Consider the following 17,691-nt stretch of genomic DNA (forward strand, 5'->3'; position numbering starts at 1 on the left):
AGTGGTGGACAGGACTCAAAGACAAAACTGTGCAGGGCAGTGAATGTAACTCTCACCTTAGTGCCGTATTTTTCAATCTATAACACGCACCCGACCATAACACGCACATAGTTTTTAGAGGAGGAGAACAAGAAAAAAATTATATTCTAAACGAAACAGTGGATGTATGATTTTTGTGGTTCATGCTGTGGCCACAGACATGTGATCTGATGGTGAGTTTGGGGTAGCCCAGTGCAAAAATCCTGAGGATCCATGTGGATCCATGCTTTGTAACCACGTTTTTGCACCACTGCGGCCCCAGGCAACAGTGGGTGCCTGATTTTTTTGGTGCAAGCTGTAGCCATGGACATGCTATGTGATCTGATGGTGAATTTGGTGACCCAGTGCAAAAATCCTGAGGATCCATGTGGATCTGTGGTTTGTAACCAGGCTCTCTGTCCCTCTCTTCTCCCCACTCAGTGGCTCTTCTCCCGCTTTGCTGTTTCAAAGCGAGCAAAGCAAGCCACGGAGGAGGGAAGGAAGGGGAACCATGGATCCTCTGCTCACGACTGCAGCAGATCCCCCACCATCCGTAGGCATTCGCTCCATAACACGCACAGACATTTCCCCTTACTTTCTAGAAGGAAAAAAGTGAGTGTTATGGAGCAAAAAATACGGTATTTTCTGTGGGAAGAAGGTTGGAGTTTGGACAGGGGGGCGAACTGGATTTGGATTTTCCTTCACCCATGAAGGAAATGGGGTAGCCTTGGGCCAGTCATAGAATCACAGAATTGTAGAGTCAGAGGGGAACCTGAGGGTCATCTAGTCCACCCCCCCACCATGCAGGAATCTCAACTAAAGCATCCATGACAGTCACTCTTTCTTACTCTATAAGTACCTTGCAGGGTTGCTGTGAAGATTATGTGGGACCTTGAGCTTCATGGCAGAAGTGGGGTGTAGCATGATACATGACGCATAAAAAGGAAGCACTTCACGCAGCACAAAGTTGAACTGTGGAACTCCCTCCCACAGGAAGCCACAATGGCTCTGCCCTGCCTCACAGGCAGAGGCAGCGATGCTTCTGAATAACAGTTGCTGGAAGCTCTTGTGCTCAGATGCTGCTTGCTGGCTTCCCACTGAACCATCTGGTTGGCCAATGGGAGAGTAGGATGCTGTTCCAGCTGGGCCATTGGCCTGATCTAGCAGCTGCTTCTTATCTACTTCTATATTCCTGACTCTTTTTTAAAAAACGGCCCAGCCAAAATGCAGTGCAAGCTCATTTTAATTCTGTTTTTGTAAGTTCAGCCATTTGCATCCACCCATCGGACATGTTCCCTGGTGAAAATACATAGATGCCTCAGTCTACCTGGCTGACCTGCTGGCCCCTCTCTATTAAGCCCTGCCGACAGCTGTTGGGTTTAGGGTTAGGGCCCTGATTAGATCATCAGTGATAGCTATCCATGTCAAAGGAAAGCCAAGCCCCCATTGTGAATGTTGCTTTTCTTGGTGTCTGATCTTTCTTGCTGCAACCGTTTCCTTCCCAGCAGCCCCTGCTGGTGTCCAGAGCGCAGGAGGCAGCGAGCCGAGGGGAAGCCTGCTCTGCCGATCTGGGGGCGAAAGAGCCCCCACCCGAAAGGGGGGCAGAAAGCGGTCCAAGTTGCCTGGGAACGAAGCTATTGCCACCCAGCAGGTCTTCCCTGCAAGGCGAAGACAGATCCGGCGACTCGGGGCAAAGCGAGAGGCGAGCCCCAGAATCTGTGGCTGGATCTTCCGGGAGGTTGAAGATGCTGAAGGAGATTCCCAGGGATGACTCCTTGCTGGCGCCCAGGGTCAGAAGAGAGGTCCGTCTCCTTTGTACAAAGGGTTTTGATTGGATTTGGTTAACTCCAGGGCCAGTCAATTCCCACAAAGTGTTTTGGGACACAGTTGAGCTGAAATGAATCTGCGCGGCGAAAATCCGTCTTTCGGTTACAAAAGTTCATACACAAAATGTTAGGGAGGGTGTTTTGATGTTATTATCAGGTGTCAACATGCACACACAGATTTTGTGTATTAACTATGGCCACCAAATGATAGATCTTCACAGTGCAGATGCATGCCAGTGTTCGATGAATAGCCTTTGATAATTGACATGCAATGGTAGACAGCATTTGACTATGCTTGATAGTTGACATTCAGTGGTAGCTCACACTTAATTCTATCAGGTTGCTCACCTGCAATTGTATTAGTATTTTATTTCAGTTGGGAATTGGCATGCAATGCCAGTTTGCTTTTGTGCCGGACAGCTGACATGCAACAGTGGTTACCTTTTGATAGATGACACACAAATGGTATTTAGAATGGGACAACTAACATTTTATGAGATTTCACAACTGTTGCTTGCTAAACTCAAGCCTAAAGCATCCCAGTTTGTAAGGTTAAGATCAATGTAGATTAGAACCTGAACATTCACGTTCAAAACGTGAATGTGGATTTGGAAACTGGGCAGTGTTCCGATACTGAGTTTGGCCCCTGGGTTAATTTTGTGGGGCTTAATTATTCACTGACAGCAATATCTTTTAAAATTTCTAAATTTTCAAATTTTCGCAGGGAGAGAAAAGGTCTGATGCGGGAAATCGTCCGGTGACTCTTCTGACTGACCACAGCCGCGGGTCAGACCTGTCTGATATCATGGAGGAAGAGGAGGAGGAAGAAGAGGATGCAAATCAGCAGTCTGGCAAGGCAGGAGAATCAAAATGGGCTCCAAGTGAATGCCCTGGCAGAGAAAATGTAGAGAAGGTAATCTGTTGGTTCCCTTAATCACATGAGTAGGGAACCTTTGACTCTCCAGGTGTTGCTGATCTATAACTCACATTAACCCCTAGCAATCTTGGCCAATGGTCAGGGATGATGGGATTTGTAGTCCAGCAACATCTGGTGCCCCACAGGTGCCCCACACCTGCTTGGAGAAGCTAGAGGTGTGGTCAGTCAGTTGGGTTCACCCAGAGGAGCATTTGTTAATAACCAAGTATATCATTATCTCCTTCTCCAAATGATGGAGTTCAAGGCAGCAACCTATCCCCGTCTAGATGCTGACCATGCCTAAATCTGATTAGCTTCAGCAGACTGGTTCACCCAAAACCAGGAATGAAATGGGGTGCATTGATCACTTGCTTCAGGAGGTTCCCCTTGTTTGGGAGAGTCCTTAGCCATGTCCCCCAGGGAGAGCCCAAAAACGGAAGCAGCTCTGTTGATCTGGGACCATGTTCATCCCACCACACAGCACATAGCAAAATATTAGTTTTATTAAGTACAGCATAATGACAATCTTATGCATAGTTTCTTCCTGGGAATATTCTCCATTGAACTCAGGGGCTTTCACTTCTGACCTCACAGGATCAACTTGTCAAATCCCTTTTCCCCAGAGATCTTCAGCCACCTGAAACACATCCTTTAGCTATGGCAAGCCATCTCATTAAGGAATGGCAAATGGGTGAGTCGGGGGAGAAGTTAGCACCCAGCAGCAGTTCTGTTTAGTTGATTGCAGCTTCTGGAAGCTCATGATCAGGACTTGTAAACAGGAGCATTTGTGAGGGTGTTTTGAGTGCTGTCTCATGGTGTGGGCAGGACTAAGAGACATGGACAGTGAAGGAGATGCTGCAGTGAGCTGCAATACCTGTGCCAAGTTTCTTTTCCTGTCTGAAAATATGCAGAGCTACATCTGTAGCAGTGCAAACTGGTTGCCTTGCTGGAGAAGAAGGTACAGCAATTTGAGGCCTGCCTATCCATACTACTGAGCTACTAGGCAACATCCAGAATTTCTCGATAGAGCAGAATGGACTGTATTGGAACAGCAACACAGGTGAGATGCCCCTACAGAGGAGGAAGATCACCAATTGCAGGACACAAACCCCTGGAGGAAGGTGACGCACAGAAGCAGGACTGCCAGGAGCCGCTCTGTGTCACTGCAGCTGCTTGTCTTTATGATACAATGGTTAATTCGAAGCAAGATTCTACAGCAAATTAATTCTAAGGAAGTACTTACAAATGTTGAGACATGGGAAACCATAAAAATGGATGGACAAATGGACAGACAGACAGATATGGATTACTAGGGACTGCCATCCCTGCTCACATTGCACACAGCTTCCCCCCTTCCCCCCACCCTCTTGCTACAAATCCTCCAATAGTGTCATGTGGCACTGCAAACCCTCCTACGTGATGACAGCCTTACATTTATATATATATAGAAAGATACCCCATTAAGAGTTGTTTGGAGGAAGACAAGCCTTGTGTTCCACTAGATACCTGCAACATTTTTTCAGCCGGACTGCACAGATCATTGAGAGAGGGTAGATCAGGTAGACAGGCCTATGGAAGAAGACTTGAAGAGCCAAGCAGGAAAAAAGAAAAATCCTTTCTGACCTGCTAAGGTTGCGAGACGTTTACACAGGATGAAAATGCTGGTGTTTGATGCATCGCTGAGCCAGTGTCCTGGGCCCAGATCAGAGCTGGGATACTGGCCAATTCTTCCGCCTGGATGTTCACATACACACACCCCTCCATATCCCTAACTTCTTTCTATGCAGCTGGACTCCTCTAACTTCATAATGTTGGTCTTCGCAATGGATTTTGGCACAAGAAGAGCCCTGCAGCCACAGGATCAGACCAAAGATTCATCTAGTTCAGCATTCCATTTGCTACAGTGGCCAATCAGATGCCTCTGGGGAGCCCATGGGCAAGGCAACAAAGGCAGCTACCCTATTCTGCTCTTCCTCAACCCTCCTCAGTAACTGGTGTTCTGACGTAGATTGCCTCTGGCTGTGGAGGCTCCATTTAGCGACCACAGTTAATATAGCCACTGATAGATGTAGCCAGCCTCCTCCACGAACTTGCCTAGCCCTCTTTTATTGCCATCCGAAGGATTGATGGTAGGTAAGCGCTGTTCCCCCATCCCTTTTAACACCTATTTCCTCTTTCTCTCTCCTTCTCCCTTGCTGGCCTGTTCTCCGGGGCTGGAACACAGCTGGACCTTGGCGACACCGATAGCGACGAAGAGATCCTGGAACGGATCCTGGAGATGCCATTGCAAAAAAACTGCAGCAAAGCACTTTTCAGCATCCCAGAAGTAACGGAAGAAGAGGAGGAGGAAGAAGATTGGGACCACGGCCTGAACAGACCAGTTTCACCCCCTCTGGCAAGGAAGTCTTCTGATGACTTCCGGGATAGGTCTCCCTACAAAAGAACAGAAGCTCCTCCTCTTCCTGTGGATGCTCCACTGAAGAGGAACCAGGTTCCATCAGAGGAGGAAGTCTTGCTGGATGTCCCCGGGAAGTTCAGGAGAGAGGGTGTGAGTGAGATGCCAACTTACCCTGAGAACTGGGAGTGGGATTGCCCTGAGATTGCTGTGGAGAGGAAGTCTTCCCAGTGTGGAAGGCCCAGCCGTTGCAGAGAGAAAGGACTCGCTCCATCCCAGGCAAACAGGAAGAGGAAGGTGGATATACAAGAACGACCCGCCCGTTCCATGCTGAGCAATTCCCACCAAGGCGGAGGAGGCCTCTACAGGGCCCGGAGCCTGAAGGAAAACTTGGACGTGATCACCAGCCTCGGGGTGGAGGACGAGTCGGATCTGTGCAGCTGGGCGAGGCGGAGACCCCGCCAAAGGAGGACGGTGCCCCTTGAGGTGGCGGGGGAGGAAGATGGCCCCGGAAGCCTCTCCCGCTGCCTCAGCCCGGAGAGCTTGGAGATCAACGTCGAGTACGACTCCGACGAGGACATGACGATCACGTCCACCCCGGCCAGCCAGCTCAGTTTGGACGAGAGGGCCGACGGATCCCCCACGGACTGCGAAGAGGGGTGGAGCGACTCCTCCAGCCGCTCGGGGTCAGTCCAGTCCAGCAGGCCGAGGGAGCTGAAGAGGTGCAGCAGCTTGGAAGAGGAGAGTGGGGATTGGAGCACGTCCCCCAGCCGTTCACCCGGGACGCTCTGCTGGAGGAGGAGGGCCTCCACGGGCGCCTCCGAGGAGAGGAGCCGGAGTCTAGAGAGGAACCCCTCTTTCTGGAGAGGCGGGCTGGAGCGGCCTTGGAAGGATGTCCTTCCATCGTCACACCCACGGGTCTGTGAGCTGCCCCCTTCCCCTACCGCTATTGCCGCAGCTTGCCGCAACCCTGACCGTGCTTTCTCTCCCCAGCTCCCAAGCTTGCTTGCTTTCTGATTCTTGTGCTGAGTGCTTTGCTGGAAACAGAGGCGCCTCCTATTGTCCTGACAGCTGGAGCTTGTGGTGCATTTGTGGTGCTCCTTTGTGTGGCTTTTCTTATGTTTCACTCCAAAATCAACTTGGCTAGCTGGAGGCTTCCCATGCAGTATTCCTCTTCCCAAAGGGAAACCCTGCTGAAGAATTAAACGTTTTCAGAATTCAAGGACACATTCCAGCCCTCTCAGCGAAGGGTCAAAGCTGGGTTGGCGAGGGGTGTGGCCTAAGGCGAGGAGTGTGGCTGAGGAAGGGGGTGTGGCTTGTGGAGAGCCCCCAAGGCCATAGGCCTGGGGGGTGGGTCACATTTGGCCCACGGACCTGATCTTCCCTCCCACTGCATCGTGGGTATGGGGACACGTCAGAGGTAACTTGTACCACAACACCAAACATAATGGACTTTCCCAAAATCTTCTTGGGTCCAGATTCCACAAGTTTCCAGAAGAGGAATATTGCATCTTGTAGCTTTGCATATGTGCGTGTGTTTGTGTGATTCCGCCCTGGCCATGAATTTTCAGATCTTGTGAGGATGGATCAGGGACTAATTCTGCCAAGGGTTCTCTTCCAGGTGTCGGGCAATGGCAACCTTGAGCTGCTGAACTCAACCTCTTGGCAGGTCCCTACCAGGAGAGGCAGGCGTCCCCGAAGAAGGCGTCAAGATGTAGCAGAACCTCCCGACACAAATTCCGGTAAGCTGCTTAGAAATATAGAAATATAGAATTGTAGAGTTGGAAGGAACTCTGAGGATCATCTAGTCCAATCCTATGCAATGCAGGAATATGCAGCTGTCCCATACAGGGATAGATCCTGCAACCTTGGCATTATCAGACCACTCTCTAACCAACTGAATTATCCTAGAAGGGTTTTTTTGTGAGCGGGGAAAGCTACAAGGAGGGATCCAGCACCAGTCTTAGGCATTCCTGGGGAGGAGGGAATAATCAGGGCCTGGGGATCAACCCAGTGCTTTGCTGGGTCCAGGACCTGGCCCAAGTGCTCTGGGCTGGCAGACAGTCTTAGAACTGGCCTTGGTCTAATTCAGAGTTTCCCAAACTTGGGTCTTCAGCTGTTTTTGGACTACAACTCCCATCACCCCTGACGACTGGTCCTGCTAGCTAGGGATGAAGAAGAGAAGAAGAAGAGTTTGGATTTGATATCCCGCCTTTCACTCCCTTTAAAGAGTCTCAAAGAGGCTAACATTCTCCTTTCCTTTCCTCCCCCACAACAAACACTCTGTGAGGTGAGTGGGGCTGAGAGACTTCAAAGAAGTATGACTGGCCCAAGGTCACCCAGCAGCTGCATGTGGAGGAGTGGAGATGCGAACCCGGTTCCCCAGGTTATGAGACTACCACTCTTAACCACTACACCACACTGGCTCTCTGATGGGTGTTGTAGTCCAAAAACAGCTGGAGACCCAAGCTTGGGAGACCCATGTCTAATTGCACCCTTTTTTGTGTGTCTCGGGCAGACTCTTGGAGAAGCCCTTCCCCTGAACCAATGGACTCCGGGGGCTCAGCCCGACTCTTTGTGGCCCTCTTTGACTATGACCCTCCCTCAATGTCTCCGAACCCCGATGCAGCTGAGGAAGAACTCCCCTTTCAGGAGGGACAAATCCTGAAGGTAAGAGAAGAGCTAAGGAGAAGGTGGACAGTTCCGTTTCCCCCAGGTTATCAATTTATGTGGGAATGTTCAGGGAGGCAGGAGAGAATATATTGTTTAAAGATATCCTTCCTAACTTGCGTTAGCAAGTTCTATATCTTAGCAGAGTTTAAACATTCCCCTTTAAACACACAGCAGTTTGCTTGTTGCAGGCTCATCTGAGCCTCTCTATATAAGATTCCTGGTAAGATCCCTTCTCGTCCCTCTTAAAAAGAATAGACACGACAATCTTATTAAAGTCAATATAAAAGTAATTTACTCACATTCATTCAGTTCACAGTTGGATCCCTGAAGGCAGACTTGGGTTACAAAAGTATATATACATGTGGAACTATCCCATACGGGAGTTAGTCCCAAGTGACTGCCGACAGAAAGACAAAATGGAGAAAAAGAGCAAAGTGAGAGCTGCGCAAAGCGGGACAGAAGCCATGTAAGCGGCTCTTGCTTTGCTTGCTCCCATCCGTCTCTCCTCCCACTTCGCTGCGAAGCCAGCAGAGCAAGAGGTGCTGCACAGCTCTCGCTGAAGCCAGCAGAGCAAGAGCAATAGCTGCGCAGCGGCTCTTGCTCTGCTGGCTTCAGAGCGAAGCAGGAGGAGGGACAGAAGGGAGCCCTTATACGGAGCTCCTTCCATACCTCCGCCAGCCTCACTGTAAAGCCAGCAGAGCAAGAGCCGCTGACACGCTCTCTGCGGCTCTTGCTTTAAAGCTGACTTCATAGCGAGTGATGGACAGGAGCCATGGCTCCAGCTGCGGAGGCATCCCTCAGCTCGTGACTGCAGTAGTAGCCGAAGGATCCCTCTGTTGCTCTGCATTCGCTCCATAAGATGCACACACATTTCCCCTTACTTTTTAGGAGGAAAAAAAGTGTGTCTTATGGAGTGAAAAATACGGTATGTATGGCTTGGAGAGAGTGGGTAGAAAAATGTTTTCCTCTTCTCTCATGACTTGTGGGCATCTAATGACAGTCCTTCTTCACGCAGAGCACAGTTGAACTGTGGAACTCCCTCCCACAAGGAAGCAGTTATGGCCACCAATTTGGACGGCTTTAAAAGAGGATTAGACAAATTCACATAGGAGGAGAGTTCTATTGATGACTATTAGCCATGACGGCTCTGCTCTGCTTCCATAGTTAGAGGCAGCAATGCTGCTGAATAGCAGTTGCCGGAAGCCACAGGAGGGATGCTCTTGAGTTCGAATCCTGCTTGCAGGTTTCCCATTTGGGCATCTGGTTGGCCCCTGTGAGAACAGGATGCTGGGTAGATGGTCCCTATTTGGCCTGACCCAGCAGAACTCTTCTTCTGTTCTCACTTTTGTTTGCTGGTTTTATCACACTGATATCACACTTTTTATCTTCCCATCAGCTGAAGGTGCCATTCTGGTCAAAGGTCATCCAGGGAGCTTGAGTCCTTTTGGTCGCCTCGGGAGGAGCTTTTTCACTCTCTCCCCCTCCCCCTCTGAGAAACTCTGCATTGGTGGTGCTGATAACAAGAGGAAGTTCGAGTCTGCAACGTTCCTAAATTAAGCAACAGTATGGGGGCCCGTAGTGGTTTCTCTTCTGTATCAAGACTCCTTACGAAATTTTGACCACTTTGCTTTTCTAAATCTGCTTATGGGAAGAGGCAAAAAACTCGGCCACTTCCCAAACCCTTGTCACCATCCTCTACTGTGAACTTTTTCAGCACCCTTGTGCACAATTTTTAAGAGAGGGAGAGAGAACTGTTTGCTAGATTTCCTTTTTTAAAATATATATTTTATTGATTTTTACATAAAATTTCCAAAAATCATACAACATATTTTCTTATCTTATACAATGTTTTGGACTTTCATCAGCCACATCTGAAGATTTTTCAGTCTTTATCACTTAATCATTAGTTTCAGTATTACTTTTAATAGTCTTTCACTAATAATTCTCTTCATCCTTTTTTCTGCAATATTTCGCATAGTCCTCCTTACAAAACTTCTTGCAATCCTACTAGCGTAATCTGTTGATTACAATTGCTTTTCAAATAATTCACATATTTACTCCAGTCCTCTGAGAATCTCTGATCCGACAGGTTTCGAATCCTTCCTGTTATCTTATCTAATTCTGCATAGTCCATTAATTTCGTCTGCCATTCTTCTTTTGTCTGTAATAGATTTCCAGATACAAATATGCATTTCAACGGTGTGCTCCCTAGGAAATCTAAATACGTACTTAAAATGCCTCTTTGCAAATATGGTTTGAAGATCCAGCAAGGCTCTTTTTACGTTCTTAATATCTCTCTGACTGCTCCCCCCAAAAAAACTCTCTTTCAAATTATTGTCCATCTTTCTCATTGTTTCCTCCTCCTCCAGGTTTATGGCCACAAGGATGCTGATGGATTCTACAGAGGAAAATGCGGGGGGAGAACGGGCTATATCCCTTGCAACATGGTCTCTGAGGTCCAGGTGGACAGCGAGGCCACCAGGAAGCAGCTCCTAGAGGAAGGACAGATCCCTACGGACATGCTGGTGGAAAGTCTAGGTGCTCTACTCTGACCCGTGACCTCAGGGTGGGATGGGGAACCTCAGGTCCAGGCCCAGATGTGACCCACCAGAAAACACTGGTCCACAGCACTCTCCCCAGACCATTCAATCCCCAGCTCACCCTCCCCTCAAATGCTTTTGCCTGCTTGGAAGGGATCGTTGAATTGTGGTCATGCCCCTTGCAAGCCAGGATGCAGGGAGTTGCGTGTCTCCAAATCCGGACTCTATACCACAGTGATTGAGAGCTGAATCCACCAACTCAAATTAATATTGCAAAAAGATTTCTTACATTTCATTATCTTGCAGATTGCTAATTCGCTTGGGTTTTGTTTTGGTTTTTTTAATGCAGATAACGGTGTGTTTTCCCCGCCTCCTCGTCGCCTCACAGTTCGCCCACCAAAACCTCGGCGGTCCAAAAAAGGTCTGTATTGTGTCCGGGGTGTTGATTGCCTCTTACAGCCCTCTCAAGTCCCATTTGAAGAGATTGTCACAAAGCTGAGAAACAAAAAAACACAGTCCATACACAAGATGTGGGGAAGGGCTTAGCTCAGTGTTGGAGCACCTGTTTTGCCAGTGGAAGCTCCCATGTTTAAACCCCAGCATCTCCAGGGCATGGGGAAATACCTGAAATCTTGGAAAGCCACTGCCAATCAGTGAAAATGGTCCTCCTGAACTAGGCAATTCAAGAAAAGGAGCCTATGTTCCTACTTAAATCAGGCCCTTTATTCAGAACAATGAGGACTAGAATCTTGCTTGATTTTTAAAGGAAGAGCCACTGCTCAGTGGCTGGCCACATGCATTGCCTGCAGAAGGTCCCAGGTTCAGTGGGGGAAAGCCAGTGTAGACCAGCAATGGAGAACCTCAATTCCAGGGGCCAAATCTAGCCCTCCAGGTTTCTCTGTCTGGTCCTCGGGACTGTCTCTAGGAAACACACCCTTCTGGCAGTCAGACAGAGAGGCCTGGAGGGCTGGATTTGACCCCAGGGCCACACCCTTCACCAGCCTTGCTTTGCACCCTGCTGGAGTAATTTTACCTCGTTAGGAGGTGCCCTTGAACTCTAAAAATGTTTCTTGCTTCTATAGATGGAGGAGGATGCTTTTCCACAATGACTTTGTGTGTGCTGTGGGAATCTGGGTTTCTTAGAGCTGGCAAACAAACACAGTCCATTCACAGGGTTGTAGCTCAGGGCCAGGACACCTGCTTGGCCGGTAGAAGGTCCCAGGTTCAATCTGTAGCATTTCCAGCTGGGGGAACAGAAAAGATCCAAAACTCTGGAGGATACCCACAGGCTAAAAGGCGTTCCTCACCCCTGGTGTATGGACCATTTTGAACTAAGTGGGCCAAGGATCTAACTTTGTAAGAGACAGCTTCCTGTGTCTCGTGGGCTGGCCAGGGTGATGCATATGGAGGCACTTCTTGATACGGTGTATAGGTCTGAGGAGCAGTGGACTGGCCCCCTGCTGAAAAAGTTTGCTGACCCCCGCTTTAGATGATCCTGCCCCATTCCTCCATGTAGGATAGCAAAGGGGTGTGACAGCATCAGCAGGGGTGGCCTGTGGTAATATGGTGTCCTGAGCAAGGACAAAACTTGACATCCCCTACCTCCCAAATATTTCTTATTTTCACAGTAATTACTTTTTTATTTCTTATTGTTTTGAACCCCCCTCAGCTCGGCAACAGATCAGCACCCAAAGCTCTGCCAATTAGAGCACCTGCTTTTCTTATAGCTGCATTTAAGGTTAACCATTTGCTCTGGCTGTTGGGCCTCAAACCAGCAATTTGGAAATAACTCTTGGCTAAGTCTTTGTTCTTCAGTAACGGAACGGATGGACACACACACTGCGTTTCTATTTAAACTGGCTCTTCTGTTTTTCATCCCCACAGTGGAGCAGGAGAAGCAAGAAGAGAAGAATCCTTGCTTTGGTGAGCACTGCTTCATCTTCAATTAGTTCAGTGATTCCCAAACTATGTGCGGCGCATAGTTAAAACGATGAACTCCCTCCCACAGGAGACAGTGGTGGCCACCAACCTAGGTGGCTTTAAAAGACGATTAGGCAAATTCATGGAGGAGGAGAGGGCTATGGATGGCTACTAGCTGTGATGGCTGCGTTCTGCCTCCACAGTCGGAGACAGCAACACTTCTGAAAACCACAGGGGCAGAGAGAGCTCCTGTGCTCAAATCCTGCTTGCGGGTTTCTCACAAGCATCTGGCTGGCCACCGTGAGGACAGGATGTTGGACTAGATGGGCCACTGGCCTGATCCTGCAGACTCTTCTTATGTTCTTCTGCTCTGGGCGGCAGGCTGAAATAAGGAGCTGTGACCGCATGCTTCCTTTTCTCTGCTAGATGCACACGAAGGTCAGGATCTGAGCTCTGAGGATGATGCCCCAAGGACTATGGTGGCCATCTTTGACTACAACCCCAAAGAGAATTCTCCCAACCTGGATACGGAGGTGAGCAAGAGCGGCTGGTCACCTAGTATTTCCTGGGCTAGGAAAGCACTCGAAGGTTCTTTGGTGGTGATAAGCAAAGGCTAATCAGTTTTAATAGCATTGGGGGCAATTCTGTCTCACCCTGTTGAGCCTCTGAGCCTCCCCACTCACTCTGCATACAGTCGTGAGGGGGCAAGAGGGCTTTTCTTAACATCGTGTTTTCCCTGATACTATCTTCACCCTTCAAACGAGGTCAGGCCAGCCTTCCTCAGATACTTCTGCAGATCAGCCCTGTCTTCACACACATTTCCACCCAGCCCCCAACTTTCTCATTGTCTTCGCTGTTTTCCTTCTAGGCAGAGCTGAGGTTTTGCGCTGGGGATATTGTCACTGTGCTCAGTTCCATGGACGACGATGGGTTCTATTATGTAAGTACAGAATCCTTCCTTTTTATCCAAACTGTTCAGGCGCTAAATGATGTATCTGAATAAAATCAGAGGAGCTGCTGCATTGATATGGGTTTTGCCAACTCTTCCACTTAGTCTTAGTCCACCACTTTGAAAGCTCTGCCATCGTTGACCTTCACCGGGTTTCCTTATAAAGAGTTGTTGGCAATTAAGAGCTGCAGACCCGTCATTTTTTTCAAGGCAGCTGAGCTGGTCCACCACTTAATTAAAATAAGCTTTGGGGAACCTGATTGGTTCGATCAGAGATGGATGAAAACTGGCTGGCCGCTAATACACAACATTTGCACAAGACATAATGGACATGAGGCACACACTGCCACAAAGCAGGACAGTGGTCATGAATTTGGGTCAGAGAGGACTGACTTAGCAAGGCCTATCAATGATGACAGCTATATGTAGAACCTCCATGTACAGGGGCAGTCTATCTTCAGCATCTGGTACTCTGAGGTTTAGTGAACAAGAAGAAGAAGAGGAAGAAGAGTTTGGACTTGATATCCCACCTTTCACTCCCCTTCAGGAGTCTCAAAGCGGCTAACATTCTCCTTTCCCTTCCTCCCCCACAACAAACACTCTGTGAGGTGAGTGGGGCTGAGAGACTTCAGAGAAGTGTGACTAGCCCAAGGTCATCCAGCAGCTGCATGTGGAGGAGCGGGGAAGCGAACCCAGTTCCCCAGATTACAAGTCCACCGCTCTTAACCACTACACCACACTGGTTCTCACTCTGTGCCCCTCACTCTGAATGTCTTTTAGGTGTCCACCTGTTTCATTTACCTTGTGGGCTATAGAGGCATTTCTCTTCTTTCTCTGCAGGGGGAGGTGAATGGGCAGAAGGGCCTTGCACCATCTAACTTCCTGGAAGCAATGTCCTTGGATGGAGAGCTGCCTGCGGAGCCCAGCCTTGGAAGGCAGGTAAGGGGGGTGCCTTGCTGGATCGGGCCTAGCTGCAAATGCAGGCTTTGATCAAGGCTTTAGAATAGTGGTTCCCAAGCATTTGGGGGCTGCCACCACCTTAGATTCATAAATTCATCCCCACTGCCCCTACCCTAAAAGCATTATTCAGAACTGCAGTTTGCACAACCCACTAAGTAAGATAATAACACAGCAACGTTCAAAAGAGCAACAATTAATTGTGCATTTGTTCAAAATCCAATTAAAACTCTTCAATGGATGAACTTGGCCCAGTGATACCAGCTTTTCAAAGCCGCTTGATGGTCGTTGACACCCCCGGCGCCCCCCTGCTGCCCCCCATGGCTCTTAGCGCCCCCTAGGTAATCCCACTGGTATCACCCACTGCTCTCGTCTAGAACATCAGGAAATGGGCATGCGGCTTCCTACCCAAGCACCCCACAACCTGGATTTCAGCAGGCAATTTGTGGCATGCTCCCAACTGCCCCAGTTTAACCAGAGACAGTCCAAAATGATCTCGGTCCCCATTTGGGGCATTTGGGGAGTTCAGAGTTTGGCCCCAAGTCTCTGCTGCCTACTGACTCAACCTCCTTCCCTAGAGACTGCCTAGAGCAGAACTTTCCAAACTTTTCATGTTGGTGACAATTTGTAGACATGCGTCATTTCATGACACAGTAATTCAGTTTTACTAGGGTTGTCTTGCTTCCAAAAGTAAAAACCAGGACACCAGCTGACCCACTAGGATCAGCTGCCTGTGGGAGTTCCCAATGGGAATTTTACCTGGCTTTGAATATTCCCAATGGGGAACTCCCAAGGGCAGCCGACATGGCTCAGTCTAAGTGTCAATCAGCTGATTGGTGCTGGGAGAAAGTCCCTTTGAAGCCGTCATGATGTCAAAAGACTGGCAGATGGCCAACCCTGCCCACTTACCAAAATTGTCCCTTTGGCCAGAGAGAGGTAAGGATCCAAGCCAAAGGCTGGATCTAGTGTTCCACACTTGATACAAATGCACATCCACATAGCCGTTAAGACAACATTGCAGTTCACACCCTGAACCACTGGCAACCAACTATAGGACAATTACCGTATTTTTCGCTCTATAGGACGCACTTTTTCCCCTTCAAAAATGAAGGGGAAATGTGTGTGCATCCTATGGAGCGAAGACGCCATAGCCCTGCGACCCTCTCCCGGCTGGAGAGGTGACGCGCGGCTATGGCAGGAGCCTCTATAACCGTGCGTCACCTCTCCAGCTGGAAGAGCTCGCGCGGGACTAAAGAAGCACCCTTCAACCCTCTCCTGGCTGGAGAGGGGACACGCGGCTATGGCAGGAGCCTCTATAGTCGCGCGTCACCTCTCCAGCTGGGAGAGCGCGCGCGGGGCTAAAGCAGCCCCCTGCGACCCTCTCCCGGCTGGAGAGGTGACGCGCGGCTATGGCAGGAGCCTCTATAGCCGCGTGTCACCTCTCCAGCTGGGAGAGCGCACCGGGGCTAAAGCAGCGCCCCCCCCCCCCGTGACCCTCTCCTGGCTATGGCAGGAGCCTCTTTAGCCGCGCGCCACCTCTCTAGCCGGGAGAGCCGCGTGGGGCTAAAGAAGCCCCACTTACTCTCTCCCAGCTGGAGAAGTGACGTGCAACTATGGCAGCAGCCTCTCCGCTGCGCCTTTCCGCTGCTCCCTGACCTGCTCTTTGGGGCTGGTGGTGGGCTTCCCCCGTCAGCCCCAAAGAGCAGATCGAAAGGAACCTGAAGCCTGGAGAGTGAGAGGGGTCATTGCGCACCGACCCCTCTCGCTCTCCAGGCTTCCAAGGTAGCCGCCTGAACGCACCTTAAACGGCACCTTTTAGAGCGGGAAAACAAGAGGGGGGAAATTCTCCCCCTCTCTGCGCAGCACCTCCTGCCGCTTCGCTGAAGGGGCGCTGGGCAGAGAGGGGGAGATTTTTTTTTCTTGTTCTCCCCCCTCTAAAACAAGGTGCGTCCTATTGTCCGGTGCGTCCTATGGTGCGAAAAATACGGTATATTTTTCTATTTATTTTTTTAAAAAATTTTTTTATTGAGTTTTCACATTTTATAAACACAGACACACACACACACAAACAAAGACAACACATATGAAGTTTCATATCCTTACTTTCCTAACCCCTGTTCTTGACTTCCCCCCACCCCCCCTTCATACATCCTAATTCAATTAAATTAGCTCAGCAAGTTCATATCTCTCATCCTTTACATATTATTATTATATATATATATATTTAAAGAAATACTTAATTCTTTTTACTTGGCCAAATTTTACTTATCCAGTTTTCTTATAAATATTAAATCCTTTTCTAAGGTCGACTCGAATTCCTTCCACGAATTTCCCTTTTATCTTAAAAATAGGTCATAATAATCAAACACAAAGGTCATAAACATTTTTTAAAAGTTCTTTTTCTTCCCCCCCCCCCACACCCCGGTTTCTGTCCCTTCCCAATGTCCCCATGTCCACAAAAACAGTTTTTAGCCTGGATTCCTCACATCTGAGGCCTTTAAATCTCTGTCAGTCTCTCTCTGCCGATTTTGTTGGTAGCCCTCTTTGTTGGTCCTTGGGTCTCGAAGGAGTTCTAGCTCAGTCTCATCAGATTTTCTTCCATCCAAAGTACTTGGTACCAGCTGCTGCGAAAGGTCAGCTAATCCATACTCAAAGAGGAAGCCCCAATCATATTTCTTGTTTCTTTTAAATTCAAATATTCCAAGTGTTCCAGGGGCTTCCTCCCTCCTCTTTCGCATCTTTCGCAGATTTGTAATCCAAAGGTCTTCTTCTTTGTGTTCTGACAATGTAGGCTTCTGATTGGTACTCTCCATCTGTACTGGCCCTTGTTCCCTCTCCTCCTGTTCCGAAGTTATCTCTTCTAATTCAGCTGCAGATTTTTTCCCGGTCAAATCCATTGTGCCTTCAGCAGAGTCATTTATTTTAGAGTTCAAGGTTATAAGTTGTTTACTCATAGCCGTAGTCTGCTCCTGCAACTTTCCCACAAGAAAGAACATTCTTTCTATCTCTGCCTGTAATTTTCCATCTGCAGCCATTGTAGTGTTTCAATGTTTCCCCTAGGGGGATTCTGGTTACTTATTAGTCTTTTCCCAACAGTCCGTTACCTTGTTATTTCACTACTTTGTTTCCAACCACTTTAGTTCAAATATAACAAATTTAGTCCAGAAAGGTGTTAAATAATAAGATTTTTAACTTTCACTGCCCGTTTGACAGCTCCTTTGACAGCTGTCAAACTCCTTGTTCCTTTTTCTCCAGCTCACATAGAGGACACTCCCGGGTCTGGGGGGGTTTAAACAAAAGCTTCTAAAATTCCACTCTTACTCTCCAGCACAAATCTTCTTCTGTCAAATTCATGAAAATATTGTCTTTTAAAAAACACCAAAAAGAAAAAACTCTCCACCTTAGTTCTCCGATCCTTGCTTTAAATCTTCTGTAAGCAGGGGGGTGCGGACTTCCCTTTAGCACATCCCCCGATCGTACCGAATTCAAGGATAGAA

The 17,691-nt window shown here is 48.7% G+C and overlaps 1 protein-coding gene across 6 annotated transcripts in view; it reads left to right on the top strand.

Moving 5' to 3' along the window:
* The window catches only part of TSPOAP1 (TSPO associated protein 1), a 50,741-nt gene that overhangs the window by 31,256 nt on the left and 1,794 nt on the right, over window positions 1-17,691 (top strand). For 3 of the 6 annotated variants that reach the window (XM_079954478.1, XM_079954479.1, XM_079954481.1), the window contains 11 exons: window positions 1,524-1,820; window positions 2,569-2,757; window positions 4,985-6,073; window positions 6,777-6,897; window positions 7,674-7,825; window positions 10,198-10,366; window positions 10,718-10,789; window positions 12,253-12,291; window positions 12,715-12,821; window positions 13,157-13,228; window positions 14,078-14,176. In XM_079954478.1, coding sequence (XP_079810604.1) covers window positions 1,524-1,820; window positions 2,569-2,757; window positions 4,985-6,073; window positions 6,777-6,897; window positions 7,674-7,825; window positions 10,198-10,366; window positions 10,718-10,789; window positions 12,253-12,291; window positions 12,715-12,821; window positions 13,157-13,228; window positions 14,078-14,176 — 2,406 coding nt within the window. Of the gene's footprint in view, window positions 1-1,523; window positions 1,821-2,568; window positions 2,758-4,984; window positions 6,074-6,776; window positions 6,898-7,673; window positions 7,826-10,197; window positions 10,367-10,717; window positions 10,799-12,252; window positions 12,292-12,714; window positions 12,822-13,156; window positions 13,229-14,077; window positions 14,177-17,691 lie in introns of those variants that run through there. The other 3 variants (XM_079954480.1, XM_079954483.1, XM_079954482.1) reach the window with 3 other exon arrangements.

This window comes from Podarcis cretensis (genome assembly GCF_951804945.1).
Source record: "Podarcis cretensis genome assembly, chromosome: 15".
Taxonomy (NCBI): domain Eukaryota; kingdom Metazoa; phylum Chordata; class Lepidosauria; order Squamata; family Lacertidae; genus Podarcis; species Podarcis cretensis.